At 45.1% G+C, this 15,761-nt stretch overlaps 2 protein-coding genes across 2 annotated transcripts; one reads left to right on the top strand and one right to left on the bottom strand.

Annotated features, from left to right (window-relative positions):
- Positions 1-6,755: 6,755 nt before the first annotated feature.
- On the top strand, positions 6,756-10,832 carry LOC140390554 (uncharacterized). The gene is made up of 2 exons (XM_072475730.1): positions 6,756-10,174; positions 10,218-10,832. The coding sequence occupies exon 1, from the start codon at positions 7,412-7,414 to the stop codon at positions 8,768-8,770; it is 1,359 nt and encodes a 452-aa protein (XP_072331831.1). The 5' UTR covers positions 6,756-7,411; the 3' UTR covers positions 8,771-10,174; positions 10,218-10,832.
- A 1,525-nt stretch (positions 10,833-12,357) lies between these two features.
- LOC140390553 (heat shock 70 kDa protein 1A-like) lies at positions 12,358-15,224 on the bottom strand. Its single transcript, XM_072475729.1, has one exon. It carries the CDS (start codon positions 14,688-14,690, stop codon positions 12,762-12,764), a length of 1,929 nt encoding a protein of 642 aa, XP_072331830.1. The 5' UTR covers positions 14,691-15,224; the 3' UTR covers positions 12,358-12,761.
- Between the last annotated feature and the right edge of the window lie 537 nt (positions 15,225-15,761).

Consider the following 15,761-nt stretch of genomic DNA (forward strand, 5'->3'; position numbering starts at 1 on the left):
GTATCTCCAATGCAAAGTGCAGCTTCTGGCAAATCCCAGTGGGTGAAGGATCCTCAACTCACAACGTGTCTCCAGTAAGCAGATACCGTTTCCTCCATGTGCCTTATGGGATCTCCACTAGCAGCGAGGTTTTCCAATGGCGCGCTGAGCATCTCCATGCAGGCTAACCCTGATAAATCATCGTCGATGATCTCCTGGCCTGAACGTGATGGCGTCTTTAGTCTAGTTTTCGATAGAATCACGATCATACAATTAAAGGTCATGAGTGCTGTCCTTCTGAAGCGGCGATGAAAGGGAAAGAGGGTTACGCCAAAATGCTCGCACACTTTGTCCTCCAGAACCTGACCAAAGGGTCAGCATCCGGACTGCACGTGGCCACGACAAATTGGTGGTGGGACACGGCCATGTCCCATGGCCAACGGCCAAGTGGTTTCCTTGGGCGTTGCCCAGTATATACGAATCCGGCGTCACCTACTCCAGGTATCTGAACCACAACCGTCATACTCCAGCTATCCAGCCTGTAATCCAGGCCATCCATACCAATGGAAACAGAGGCCCCATCCGGAGGCCAATGCAGCAAGGCCCTGCAGCCTTCGGGTACACAAGGACACCTTATTCCATTCACACTGAAGAATCAAACGTGTGGACATCTCGAGCACCGCCAACTGGTACAATCACATGCTCAGAGTGCCTGAACCATCCAAATCCACAGTTCAAAAACTATGTGAGGAGCTAGTCCACAAATGGACACTTTTTAAAAGGAGGGGAAAAGGAGACGTGATAGGCAATGCACCAGCTGCAGTAGCACAGTCAGTATTTTGCACCTTGTAAACAGTTAGGCATTGTTAGCCCTGTTTTTTCAAAATAAATTTAGAGTGCCCAATTCATTTTTTCCAATTAAGGGGCAATTTAATGTGGCCAATCCACCTACCCTGCACATCTTTGAGTTGTGGGGGTGAAACCCACACAAACACGGGGAGAATGTGCAAACTCCACACGGACAGTGACCCAGAGCCAGGATCGAACCTGGGACCTCGGCGCCGTGACGCAGCAATGCTAACCACTGCGCCACCGTGCTGCTCTTGTTAGCCCTGTTTAAAGTGTTGTTTGTTGTAGTTTCTACTTTGCGACTGTTTTCCGACATTGTTACACCTCAGTGTTACTTATCCCATTTTAAACGGGGAAGATGTAGACTGGGTGGTCACGTGGATTTTGGGGTGTCGTGGGTACAATTGGGGGCGCAATTCGTGAGTTCTCCCGGAGTGCAGGCATAGACACAGCATGTAGGCGCAGTGGTTAGCACTGCTGCTTCATGGTTTGGGGCAGCACGGTAGCATTGTGGATAGCACAATTGCTTCACAGCTCCAGGGTCCCAGGTTCGATTCCGGCTTGGGTCACTGTCTGTGTGGAGTCTGCACATCCTTCCCGTGTGTGCGTGGGTTTCCTCCGGGTGCTCCGGTTTCCTCCCACAGTCCAAAGATGTGCGGGTTAGGTGGATTGGCCATGCTAAATTGCCCCTTAGTGTCCAAAAGTGCCCTTAGTGTTGGGTGGGGTTACTGGGTTATGGGGATAGGGTGGAGGTGTTAACCTTGGGTAGGGTGCTCTTTCCAGGAGCTGGTGCAGACTCGATGGGCTGAATGGCCTCTTTCTGCACTGTAAATTCTATGATCTATGTAAGAGCTGAAAACGGGCAAAATACTGCGGGTGCTGGAATCCAAAATGATCAGAGAATGTTGGAAAAACTCGACAGGTCTGGCAGCATCCGCAGGGAAAGAATGAGTGTTTGGATCTTCTCCAGATCCGAGAGGTCAAATCTGTTTGATATTGTAGCTGGAAGAGATTGCAACACAAGTTCAGCAAATCATTAGAACAAGAGATCACTGACCAGGTGCGGAGAGTAGGGGAAAGAGTGCTTTTGCATTGAGACAAAAATATATGTGAGAAGGGGTTAAGGAGGAGGAGAAAGGGACGGCACGGCGGGCGCAGTGGTTAGCACTGCTGCCTCACGGCACTGTGGTCCTGGGTTCGAAACCCACGTAAACACGGGGAGAATGTGCAAACTCCACACGGAGAGTGACCCAGAGCCGGGATCGAACCTGGGACCTCGGCACCGTGAGGCAGCAGTGCTAACCACTGCGCCACCGTGCTACCCGGCATGCGATTTATGTGAAACAAAATCTTTCCGGTGTAATTTTGAAGTTGTTTTGATTTTATTTAACTTAGTTGATGGAACTTCAGAAACAGTATTTCATTTGGCCGCACTGCATTGTGGGAGGTACTCATGTCATAACAAGGGTCACATCGAATGCAAATCTTTCTTCTTAATTACACTGGATTTGAAAAAGAGCACATTTTAATTACATTAATCAAATGTGGGAAGAGGTTTTTGGAAATATATAACAAAATTGTTAATTATTAAAAAAAAATATTTTATTGCGGTATTTGAAAATTTTTATAACAATAACATAAACAATGACATCAACATGGTAAAATAAACATTACCCCCCATCCCAATCTTCACGTACCCCAACCATACAACAACAATCCGCCCGCCCCCCCGGAGTACTGCATCTGCTGACATTTTAATTTTCCCGAGAAAGTCGACGAACGGCTGCCCCCTCCGCATGAACCCCACCGTTGACCCTCTTAAGGCGAACTTTATTTTCTCGAGACTGAGAAAGCCAGCCATGTCGCTAACCCAGGTCTCTACACTCGGGGGCTTCGAGTCCCTCCACATTAACAAGATCCGTCTCCGGGCTACCAGGGAGGCAAAGGCCAAGACGTCAGCCTCTTTCGCCCCCTGCACTCCCGGATCTTCCGACACTCCAAAGATCGCTACCTCCGGACTCGGCACCACCCGTGTTTTTAGCACCGTGGACATTGGGCAGTACAGTAGCACAGTGGTTAGCACTGTGGCTTCACAACTCCAGGGTCCCAGGTCCGATTCCCCGCTGGGTCACTGTCTGTGCGGAGTCTGCACGTTCTCCCCGTGTGTGCGTGGGTTTCCTCCGGGTGCTCCGGTTTCCTCCCACAGTCCAAAGACGTGCAGGTGAGGTGGATTGGCCATGATCCATTGCCCTTAGTGTCCAAAAAGGTTAGGAGGGGTTATTGAGTTACGGGGATAGGGTGAAAGTGAGGGCTTAAGTGGGTCGGTGCAGACTCGATGGGCCGAATGGCCTCTTTCTGTACTGTATGGTCTGTGTTCTGTTCTGTGACATTGCCTTAGCAAAACCCTGCCAAAACCCTCTAAGCTTCGGGCATGCCCAAAACATGTGGACATGATTTGCTGGGCTTCCCGTGCACCTCGCACACCTATCCTCAACCCCGAAAAACTTACTCGCCCTAGCCGCTATCATGTGTGCCCGGTGGACTACCTTAAATTGTATCAGGCTAAGCCTGGCACATGATGAGGATGTATTAACCCTGCTTAGGGCATCCGCCCATAGACCCGTTTCTATCTCTCCTCCTAGCTCGTCCTCCCACTTGCCCTTAAGCTCCTCCACCGGAGTTTCCTCCGCCTCCGAAAGCTCCTGGTAAATATCCGATACCTTCCCCTCTCCCACCCAGGTACTGGAGACTACTCTATCCTGTATCCCCCGTGGCGGCAGCAGCGGAAAGGCCGGCACCTGTTTTCTCAGGAAGTCTCGCACCTGCAAATACCTAAAACCATTCCCTGCTGGCAATTTAAATTTATCCTCCAAGGCTTTCAAGCTGGGGAAGCTCCCGTCTCTAAATAGATCCCCCATCCTTCTAATTCCTGCCCTCTGCCAACTCCGGAACCCGCCATCCAGCCAACCCGGTACAAACCTATGGTTATTATAAATCGGGGTCCAAATCGATGCTCCCGCCACTCTCTTATATCTCCTCCATTGCCCCCAGATTCTCAGAGCTGCCACCACCACCGGACTTGTGGAGAATCGGGCCGGCGAGAACGGCAGAGGTGCCGTTATCAGTGCTCCCAGACTGGTGTCTTTACATGACGCCGCCTCCATCCGCTCCCATGCCTCCCCCTCCCCCACTTTCCACTTCCTAATCATGGCTATATTAGCCGCCCAGTGGTAATTACAAAAGTTCGGCAGTGCCAACCCACCCTCCCCCCGACTGCGCTCCAGCAACACTTTCTTCACTCGCGGGGTTTTACCCGCCCACACAAAGCCCACAATAATCTTATTCACCCGCTTGAAAAAGTCCTTAGGGATGAAGATGGGGAGGCACTGAAAGACATACAGAAATCTGGGGAGGACCGTCATTTTCATGGTCTGTATCCTCCCCGCCAGTGATAGTGGGAGCATGTCCCATCTGTAGAAGCCAGGTATTTCGAATACAACTAGTATAGGTAAAAGATAGCTGTTTAAGCATAAATGTTGAGCCCCAGTTTTAATACCCATTTGTACAGCATAATTCACTTATACCGAAGTCCGTTGTTCTGGCAAATGCATATTTTCAAAGACAGTGTGACATTTAAAAAAAAGCACAGTTGCAAGATAATTTGACACTGTCTTGTGCTAATTGTCAAGGTCAAGGGATTGAATACACAGCAACATGAAGGCACCATTGTTCACAATGCAGATAACAGCTCGGTCAGAAAAGCTGATGTTGCACATTGAAGATGGACGGCTTGCCATCAAATCAAATGTGTTTGAGTCTAACCCAAACCAATTAGGATTATATTGGGGTGTAATTAGATGACTTAAGACAGATATGAAAGTGTATAACTGAAAAGTTTCTCCCGGCCATTTTAGGTTAGGTTTGGTTTTAGTGTTTAGTTTAGTCAGTTTTGTCCTTTATAGTCTCCATTTTAGAGATGTCTTTTGGGGGTTCTGTCAGCCTAACAGTCTGTGTCAGTGATGTTAGTCCACTTTTGACTTTGAGTTTGAGTTTAGCTGAAGATTAGCTTTCTCTCTCTTTTCATGTTTCATTGCCAGACTTTGACCTTTAAAAAGTTACTTTCGAGCTGTCTGCCTAAGCAAAGAAAGATAATGTCTGTAATTCTCTGAAAGCTTCGAATTGTCTACGAATTGCCTTTTAAATGACTTTCAAATTGTAATCAAGCGACTACAAATAAAACAATTCTTTTTGGCACCTGAGGAGTTTATACTGCAAATTTCTGCTGAGTTCCAGTATTCGCAAAGTGCTACTGATAACCGAATAGCAGAGATGATATAAATTCCTTCAACTATACACAGTCGAATAATACAAGGAATCGAACAACTTAACACAGTCTACAAATATTACAAATCTTACAACTTGTCGTATTGCGCCAGGACTTGATTCATCAACTAAACTTCCCCCAAACTTGGCGTAGGTCGACAGGTTAAGATTCCCTTAAATTAAAGATTACTTTAATTGGCGAGCCAGCCAGGAGTCGAACCTAGAATCTTCTGATTAAAGATTCCTTCATTTTGGCGTAGTCAGGCAGTCGGGGGGGAGTACTGAGGACGACCTTCGGAGGCCCAGGTGACGACGGAAAGCTTCGAAGATAATCGGAGGAGGTCAGGAACCTTCGGGAAGCTTCGGAGATAATCGGAGGAGGCCCAGAAGACAGCCGGAACCCACGGCTAGACTGGGGTAAGAAATATCTTTTTCACCCATTAAAAGTCTTAAAGCCGCATCAATCAGTACTTCGACCCTTGAAAAGAACATTTTTTATAGACTGTTAAATAAATCAAGTGCCAGTCGGTCAGACTATCAGGCGTGACTGGAAGATTAGTCACTGCAGTAACTAAAATAAAATGGCAGTCAGCGATCAAGAAAAGTTATGGCTGATCCAATTCAAAGTGTAGATTCAGAGCCTTTAGCAGACAGAAAATTACTCCCCACTACATCCAAGGGGGGTGCTGGAATACCAGATGTTTCTGTTGAAGATATGTTGGGGGATTGTAGATCTTTCACTCGTAGACATTTTAACCTATGTGAAACCTCAAAAAAAATTGAATCAAAGTATGATATCCCCAGAGGACAGTGGTCCTTCAATAATATCAAGAGAGCATGGGGAAAATGCACACGATTACACGGTGCAGAACGTGTAAAATGGTCCCTGGTAATTACTGGACAGATACACAGTCAGCAAGAGATTATTGTTAAAAATAAAAGTGATCATCAGCTTCAGTCCACTAAAGACCAACTAAGTGCAGTTCTTGAAGATTTGCAAGATGCAAAATCCAAACTTGAGCATTATGATGAAATTAGAACAGATTTGCAAAATAAAACCTCTGAACTCCAGCAGTTAAATGCTCAAATCGCAGAATTTCAAAATCAAGTTTTTAAAGTGGAGTCAGAATTCCAAAATCAAGTTTTTAAAATGGAGTCAAAATACCAACAGCTGCAATTAAATACTGAACGAAGTGATGATGAGTATAGATCTACTAAAAGGCAACTAATTGCAGTTGTTGAAGAATTGCAAGATGCAAAATCCAAACTTGAAACAGATTTGCAAGATGCAAAATCCAAACTTGAGCATTCTGATGAAATTAAAACAGATTTGCAAGTTGCAAAATCCAAACTTGAGCATTCTGATGAAATTAAAACAGATTTGCAAGTTGCAAAATCCAAACTTGAGCATTATGATGAAATTAAAACAGATCTGCAAGTTGCAAAATCCAAACTTGAGCATTATGATGAAATTAAAACAGATTTGCAAGATGCAAAATCCAAACTTGAAACAGAATTGCAAGATGCAAAATCCAAACTTGAGCATTATGATGAAATTAAAACAGAATTGCAAGATGCAAAATCCAAACTTGAAACAGATTTGCAAGATGCAAAATCCAAACTTGAGCATTCTAATGAAATTAAAACAGGTTTGCAAGTTGCAAAATCCAAACTTGAGCATTATGATGAAATTAAAACAGAATTGCAAGATGCAAAGTCCAAACTTGAGCATTATGATGAAATTAAAATAGATTTGCAAGTTGCAAAATCCAAACTTGAGCATTATGATGAAATTAAAACAGATTTGCAAGTTGTAAAATCCAAACTTGAGCATTATGATGAAATTAGAACAGATTTGCAAAACAAAACCTCTGAACTCCAGCAATTTCAAATCCAAGTTTTTAAAGTGGAGTCAAAATACCAACAGTTGCAATTAACTACTGAGCGAAGCGATGATGAGTATAGGTCCACTAAAAAGCAACTAATTGCAGTTGTTGAAGAATTGCAAGATGCAAAATCCAAACTTGAGCATTCTGATTAAATTAAAACAGATTTACGAAACAAAACCTCTGAACTCCAGCAGTTATCTTTTCAAATAACAGAATTCCAAAATCAAGTCTTTGAAGTGGAGTCAAAATACCGACAATTGCAATTAAAAACTGAGCGAATTGAACTTGAAAATTGCAAGTTAGTGAAAGAAAGATGTGTTTTAGAAAGAAATATAACCAGCGTGACTGAACATTGCAATTCTTTGACAAACATGCTTTCTGTACAAAAGATTGAACAAACTCAGAAAGCAGTCCAAGCCACTCACCTAGTGGCACAATCGGCAATTGCACAGCCAAGATCAATTGTTAAACATAAATCATTTTCTCTGTCGGATGAATCAGACGAAGATAGTGTTCCTACAATACAAAATACTAAAGCAATTCGACTAGCCCCTTTAAAACACAAACGGGTTAGAGTTGGAAGCAAAAAAATAGAGGAAGATGGTGAAACTATCACTAGAAACATATTTGACCACCAATGGGTTCATGAACAAATTGATCCTTCTAAAATTGACGAATGGTCCAAGGGTCTTCCACACCCTAAAAAGGGTGGTAAGACCACATGGGATGAAATTCACAGATTACAAGCCATTTACAGTCTCCACCCATTTGATGGAGTACAAATTCTGATTATCATGCTAGGTACTCGTATAAGTTCAACCCTTAGAAATGAAGTAGAAGTTACCCTTGGAGACGATTTGCAAAATTTAGAAGCTGGTTGGCTAACAATCAAGAATTGGCTGTTACAATTTCGCCCCCCGAGGACCAATTGGTCTAAGATCACAGCTTGCTTTCAAAAAAACGATGAAGATATTCAGGATTTTGAGGAAAGATTTTTACATACTTGGATGGAATATTCAGGGATGACACTCGACCAGGAAAATGACACATGGGATGCAAGCACTTTAAGTCCATTAAAAACGGCTTTTATAGCCTGTGTTAAACCTGGAGTTTCTGCTGCCTTGAATTTGGTTTTACCAGCTTGGGCCACAGCTGGCACATACCGAGACATAGTTGACCGATGCATTCAGATAGATCGTGGTTTGCACAATCAGGCAACTTTTAACACTGCAGCTGCTCAAATGCAGCCTATTGCTCAAATCCAGCCCACGTTACCTGCTGCTCCAGCCGCGGCTGTTGCAGCACCTGCAGGAATATCAGCAGTAACTACAATTTCACCACCAGCGCTAGAACAAACATGTACCCTTGCTCCATTAAAATCACGTAAGAAAATACCACAATGTCTTTCCTGTGGTAGAGTAGGACACTGGATGGCAAAATGCTATCAAAAACAACGGATGGATTCGAGAGATGATAATGAAGTAGACAATGTTCACTACAATACATTTCCACCTCGTGGTCAACCATGTAACACGTACCAACAAGACACACCCAGTTTGGCTTCTGGTCAGCAACACTGGCTAAGCAACTACAACCATGGTTTGCTTTTACAGTTAATCAACAACAGTATCATAATAGCCCAACTGTTTACCACATGGCTTTACAGAATCATCTCAGGCAACTGCCTGTTCGGCCTTCCACCATTATCCAATATGAAGATGATGTTCTGATAACCTCTATCAATAAAGATGATCATGACAAAGATTTACGGATGGTCTTGAACCACCTCAGTACTAACAGTCACAAAGCTAGCTTTCACAAAGCACAAATTGCCCAGAAAGATGTTTACTTGGGACAGAAAATTTCCAAACGAAAAAGGGAACTTACTCAGAAGAGAACGGCTGCCATCAAAGCAGCTAAAGAACCCTCAATGTATCGCTAAAAAGTTGCCAAGAACTGTCAACTTAAGAAAACTGTCATTATTCTGAATGTTGCTTTATTAATTTAAAGAAATTAACATATCTTGTTAGCTGTGTTTCCTTTAACAGAATCGACAAATTCATCTACAGAAAATCAAGATACCGCACAAGATTGGTTCAGTTATATATTTAATAAGTTATTGTATTTGATATTTTAAAATAAATGTTTGGAATTAGCCTGGAAATTAAAACTTCAAACAATGTGGAAGCTGGTTTTTAAAAAAAAAACAACAATCTTTGATTAAAAGCCAAAAGAACATATCGTTCAAAGAAATTTGATAACGGGAATTTGGCAGCAATCCAACTTTTACTCCCAGTCCATTTGAGTGACAAAAAAAAAAGTTTCAAGATGCGAATGGCATCATTCCAAGCTATACGCCTCTTTTTGTCTCTGCAAGAAAATTAACCCTTTCAACAAGCTTTTGTGTATTATCCAGAAGATGTCAAAGACTTGACATCAATTTTGATAATAATTTTACCATTTATTACTAGATCATATGTTCAACTTTTATTGTATAATCATTTTACAAGAAGTTATTATTAATTACCAATGTGATCAAATTTGATTAATTTATTAATTATAATAATTATTTTGAAATGCCTGTTGCAATGTTAATTCCATTTTATTGTTTAAAACTGCAATGATTCTTTGCGCTTTTACCTATCCTATCGCATTAATGATGTATTTTAATCTTTTCTGATATATCTCAATTTTTCGATTTATCAAAGGGCCGACTGTAGAAGCCAAGTATTTCAAATACAACTCGTATAGGTAAAAGATAGCTGTTTAAGCATAAATGTTGAGCCCCAGTTTTTAATACCCATTTATACAGCATAATTCACTTTTACTGAAGTCCGTTGTTCTGGCAAATGCATATTTTCAAAGACAGTGTGACATTAAAACAGCAAGATAATTTGACACTGCTTGTGCTAATTGTCAAGGACAGGGACTGAATACACAGCAACATTGTTCACAATGCAGATAACAGCTGGGCCAGAAAAGCTGATGTTGCACATTGAAGATGGACGGCTTGCCATCAAATCAAATGTGTTTGAGTCTAACCCAAACCAATTAGGATTATATTGGGGTGTAATTAGACGACTTAAGACAGATATGAAAGTGTATAACTAAAAAGTTTCTCCCGGCCATTTTAGGTTAGGTTGGGTTTTGTTGTCTTTGTGAGTATTGTCTTTGTAGGTTAGGTTTAGTTTTTAGTGTGTTGTCTGTGGTGTATTGTCTTTGGGGGTGTGTTGTGCTGTGTTGTCTTTCTGTTAGTTTAGTCAGTTTTTGCCTTTGATTCTAGTCTCCATTTTAGTTTATGTCTTTTGGGGGTTGTCAGTTTAACAGTCTGTGTCAGTGATGTTAGTCCACTTTTGACTTTGAGTTTGAGTTTAGCTGAAGATTAGCTTTCTCTCTCTCTTCATGTTTCATTGCCAGACTTTGACCTTTAAAAAGTTACTTTTGAGCTGTCTGCCTAAGCAAAGAAAGATAATGTCTGTAATTCTCTGAAAGCTTCGAATTGTCTACGAATTGCCTTTTAAATGACTTTCAAATTGTAATCAAGCGACTACAAATAAAACAATTCTTTTTGGCACCTGAGGAGTTTATACTGCAAATTTCTGCTGAGTTCCAGTATTCGCAAAGTGCTACTGATAACCGAATAGCAGAGATGATATAAATTCCTTCAACTATACACAGTCGAATAATACAAGGAATCGAACAACTTAACACAGTCTACAAATATTACAAATCTTACAACTTGTCGTATTGCGCCAGGACTTGATTCATCAACTAAGCTTCCCCCAAACTTGGCGTGGTTCGACAGGTTGGGAGGCACTGAAAGACATACAGAAATCTGGGGAGGACCGTCATTTTCATGGTCTGTATCCTCCCCGCCAGTGATAGTGGGAGCATGTCCCATCTCTTAAAGTCCCCTTCCATTTGTTCTACCAACCGGGAGAGGTTTAACTTGTGCAGTGCCTCCCATTCTCGGGCCACCTGGATTCCCAGATATCGAAAGCTCTTCCCTACCATTCTAAGCGGCAGCTCTCCCAGTCGCTTCTCCTGCCCTCTTGCCTGGATCGCGAACATCTCGCTTTTCCCCATGTTCAATTTATACCCCGAAAAATTGCCAAATTCCCCCAAGATTCGCATTACTTTCCCCATCCCCTCCAACGGGTCTGAAATATACAAGAGCAGGTCATCTGCATAGAGCGAGACCCGGTGCTCTCTCCCTCCACCCCCCCCTCCCCTCCCTTCAAAATTGTTAATTATAACCTACAAACATAAAACGTAGGAGTGGTAGGAGACCGCACGACCGTTGAACCTGCATTCAAGACGATCATATCTGATCTTGGGCCTCAACTCCATTTTCCAGCCTGCGCCCCATATATCTCAATTCTTCAAAAGATCAACAATCTGTCGATCTCAGCCTTAAGAGTATTCAACGGTGGAACAACCCTTTTGAGGGAGAGAATTCTAAACATTCACAATCCTTTTGAGTGATGAAATTTCTCAGCATCACCAAAATGGCCGACCCCTTATCCTGAGGAATCCACCTCTCAGCGTACACCCTACCAGGTCATACCAGAATTTAGTATGTGTCTGATTTTGAACTCCCCTTCATCTGAACACTGTTTTGTTACGCTCTTGAAGTAGCACAAGCTGCTTCCTTGATGTACACTCTGACAAAGGGAGGTTCAGACTTGGAGGTAGCTTTCACACGTTTACTAAACTATTAACAATTCTCCTACTTGGATTCGACTCTACTGTTAATCCTGCTATAGCTACTCAGACTGACGAACCAGTCTGCTACAATCCACGTGGTGGGTGTGATGTTCAATCAACCCTGTGTCTGTACTCACGGAGTGTCTCCACTGGAAAGAGACTGAGCATGGGTGCTGTGTCCTTTTATATGGGTTGGTGTAATGTGGTAGTGTCACCTCTGTGTGTATCGTGACTGCCCATTGGTCGTGTCCTATCTTACTGACCTATTGGTTGAATGTCTGTGTGTCATGTCTCTGATGCTCCCTCTAGTGTCCAGCTAGGCGTAGTGTATGTACATCAACCCTTTGTGTATTTAGTGATGTATATCACCACAAACACCACAGAATATAGGCCCCATTTTCGAGGTCAATCCGCTCAGAGAAGTCCAGTGACCATTCACTGTACCGCCTCCATTGTAACACATCCTTTTCTCAAACACAGAGACCAAAACCCACAGTATTCTTGTATCCACTCCCCGTGCAAGAAAGGCCAACATGACATTTGACCTCCTAATTGCTGACTAGGATGCTGCGTTTCAGAGTGAAATATAAAGCAGAAAGCACCGAAAACGTGGAAGTGAAGAAACTTTTTATTAGACGTAAACAGCTCTGAACAGGTTTGATGTGAGCAACAATGTATAAAAGTATTCTATAGGTTGTACATGGAGCATAGAGAGTTAGATGTGAAACACATACATGGGGATAAACAGCCTGATTCTTTCAACAGGATTCAGGAAATTCACGCAAACTTAATCCAATTAGCAACAGTGGGTGTGCCACAGGGTCAGCACAGTGTCCAGAGCAGCGCTGTCACCATCACAGTTATAGTACAGTTACTGTAGACCTGGAGGCATCGAGTGCAGAAAATGCCACAGCTGTCAGTCAGGAATACAACACGTCTCAGCGCCAAATCCAGTACAATCCAAAAATCTGAGGTGTCGGATTCCCAACGTACATCCTTGTTCTCTCCGGCCTTTCAGTCCACCTCCTCCACAGTGGGTCCTGTGGAATAGGCATTCCCAGTCTGGGATCGGCAAGAGCTCCCAGCTGCTGATGCTCCTCCTTGGTATAGGTCGGCAATGATGGGATTGCAGAGTTTTTCCAGCTCTTTCAGCTGGAACGCAAACTCCTCCTTCTCTGCCATCTGATTGTTCTCCAGCCACTGGATTGTCTGCTTACACTGCTCAATGATATTCTTCTTCTCTGCCTCACTGATCTTATTCTTCACACTCACGTCCTCCACCCAGCTCTTCACGTTGAAGGCGTATGACTCCAGGGAGTTCTTGGCTGCGATTCTCTGTCGCTGGACTTCATCCTGGCTTTTGTACCTTTCTGCTTCCTGCACCATCCTCTCAATCTCCTCCTTGCTCAGCCGACCCTTGTCGTTGCTGATGGTGATTTTGTTGGTTTTGCCGGTGCTCTTGTCAACAGCAGAAACATTGAGGATGCCGTTGGCATCAATGTCAAAGGTGACCTCGATCTGTGGCACCCCACGGGGGGCAGGGGCAATGCCACTCAACTCAAATTTGCCCAGGAGGTTGTTGTCCTTGGTCATGGCTCTCTCTCCTTCGTACACCTGAATGAGGACCCCGGGCTGGTTCTCAGAGTAAGTGCTGAAGGTCTGGCTCTGCTTGGTGGGAATGGTGGTGTTACGCTTGATGAGTGCGGTCATCACCCCTCCTGCGGTCTCGAGACCCAGAGACAGGGCAGCGACATCCAGGAGAAGTAAATCCTGGACATTCTCCGACTGATCCCCCATCAGAACAGCCGCTTGGACAGCCGCTCCATAGGGCACGGCTTCATCAGGATTGATGCTCTTGTTCAGCGCTTTGCCGTTAAAGAAATCTTGCAGCAGTTTCTGGATCTTGGGGATGCGAGTGGAGCCCCCGACTAAGACCACATCGTGGATCTGTGATTTGTCCATCTTGGCGTCTCTCAGAGCTTTCTCCACTGGTTCCAGAGTGCCTCTGAACAGGTCAGAATTCAGCTCCTCAAACCGAGCCCTGGTGATGGACGTGTAAAAGTCTATGCCTTCAAACAGAGAGTCAATCTCAATACTGGCTTGGGTGCTTGAAGACAGGGTTCTCTTGGCTCTCTCGCAGGCTGTCCTCAGTCTCCTGACCGCCCTCTTGTTCTGACTGATGTCCTTCTTGTATTTACGCTTGAACTCCTCAATGAAGTGATTGACCATGCGGTTATCAAAGTCCTCTCCTCCCAAGTGGGTGTCACCCGCTGTGGATTTCACTTCAAAGATCCCGTCGTCAATGGAGAGAACAGACACGTCGAAGGTGCCACCTCCCAAGTCAAAGATGAGAACACTGTGTTCCCCTCTGCCCTTCTTGTCCAGGCCGTAGGCAATGGCAGCTGCTGTTGGCTCATTGATGACACGGAGGACATTGAGGCCAGCGATCACCCCGGCGTCCTTGGTTGCCTGGCGCTGGGAGTCATTGAAGTAAGCAGGCACAGTGACGACAGCGTTGGTGACGGTGTGTCCCAGGTAGGCCTCAGCCGTCTCCTTCATCTTAGTCAGCACCATGGAGGAGATCTCCTCAGGGTTAAAGGTTTTCTCCTCCCCTTTGTACTCAACCTTCACCTTGGGCTTCCCCGCGTGATTCACCACCTGGAAGGGCCAGTGCTTCATGTCAGACTGGACCAGCGGGTCGTCGAACCTCCTCCCGATGAGCCTCTTGGCATCAAAGATGGTGTTGGGTGGGTTGAGAGCCACCTGGTTCTTAGCGGCGTCTCCGATGAGCCTCTCGGTGTCGTTGAAGGCCACGTAGCTGGGGGTGGTGCGGTTGCCCTGGTCATTGGCGATGATCTCCACCTTGCCGTGCTGGAAGACCCCCACGCAGGAGTAGGTGGTGCCCAGGTCAATGCCAATGGCTGTTCCTTTAGCTGGTGGCATCTTGAGTCCTGATCCAAGCCGAGTGAATTCAGTCTCCTCTGCTGCTGCTGCGAGGTTTTCGTGAGGCAGTGATCCAGTTGCCAACTACTCTGTGTTCCCGGGCGGGAGGGTGATTGTGACTGGGAGCCGCTCAGCTCTTGTCCTTTATATCGGCTGAGAGCGGCCGAGTGGGCGGCGCCCGGAGGATGATTGACGGCGGCGCGGACCAATGAGGGCGGGGCGGTGATGTCATCGCCGAATGTTGGCCAATGAGAGCGCGGTGGGCGGGCGGGAGGCCGAGAGTTGGAGAGTTTTGTGGAAGGTTCGAGTCCCGGGAAGAAAGTTGTGGAAAGTTCCGGGAGTCGGGGACGGGAGACTGTGAGCAGCGGGAAGCGGCTGGAGGCGGCAAGGAGGAGCGGGACAAAGAGGATATTGTTGGTCAGCGTCGGCCAGGGAGATGCCAACCCTCCCGGACTGGCCGGGAGTCTCCCGGAATTGGCGAGAGATCTTGAGAGCAAATCCTGGAGAGGGGGAAGGAAACATGGAGCATTGAACAAGTTGATCTTTTTCATCTTTCAACACATTCTAAATTCATTTAAAAAAAAGAATGCCTATGTGCAGGATGAGGCCATTAGGCCCATCCGATCTGCACCTTCCCTTTGGAAAAGCACCTTATGTAGGACCCCGCCGTAACCCCATAACCCCACTAACCGGCACATCTTTGGATACTAAGGGGCAACTTAGCATGGCCAGTACACCCAGCCTGAACATCTTTCGACTGTGGGAGAAAATCGGAGCACCCGGAGGAATCCCACAGACACGGGGAGAACGTGCAAACTCCGCACAGACATCCACTGACACTGGCTCCCGGTCCGGCAATGCCTCGATTTTACGATTCTCATCCATGTGACGTGTGTCGCCGAGCAAGGCCCCGGCCTGGGATGTTTTCCTTCCGACCCTCACGGTGCTGAGAATGGTTCAGCTAATTCGAAACGCTCGCTGCCCACTTCTTTACTCCCACCAAGTCCCAATGTGTCTGCCCCAATTGGATTAAACTCTGCCATTTAAGGCACAAAAGTGTGGAAAGACAAA

This window comes from Scyliorhinus torazame, chromosome 14, assembly GCF_047496885.1.
Source record: "Scyliorhinus torazame isolate Kashiwa2021f chromosome 14, sScyTor2.1, whole genome shotgun sequence".
In the NCBI taxonomy this organism is placed as follows: Eukaryota; Metazoa; Chordata; class Chondrichthyes; order Carcharhiniformes; family Scyliorhinidae; genus Scyliorhinus; species Scyliorhinus torazame.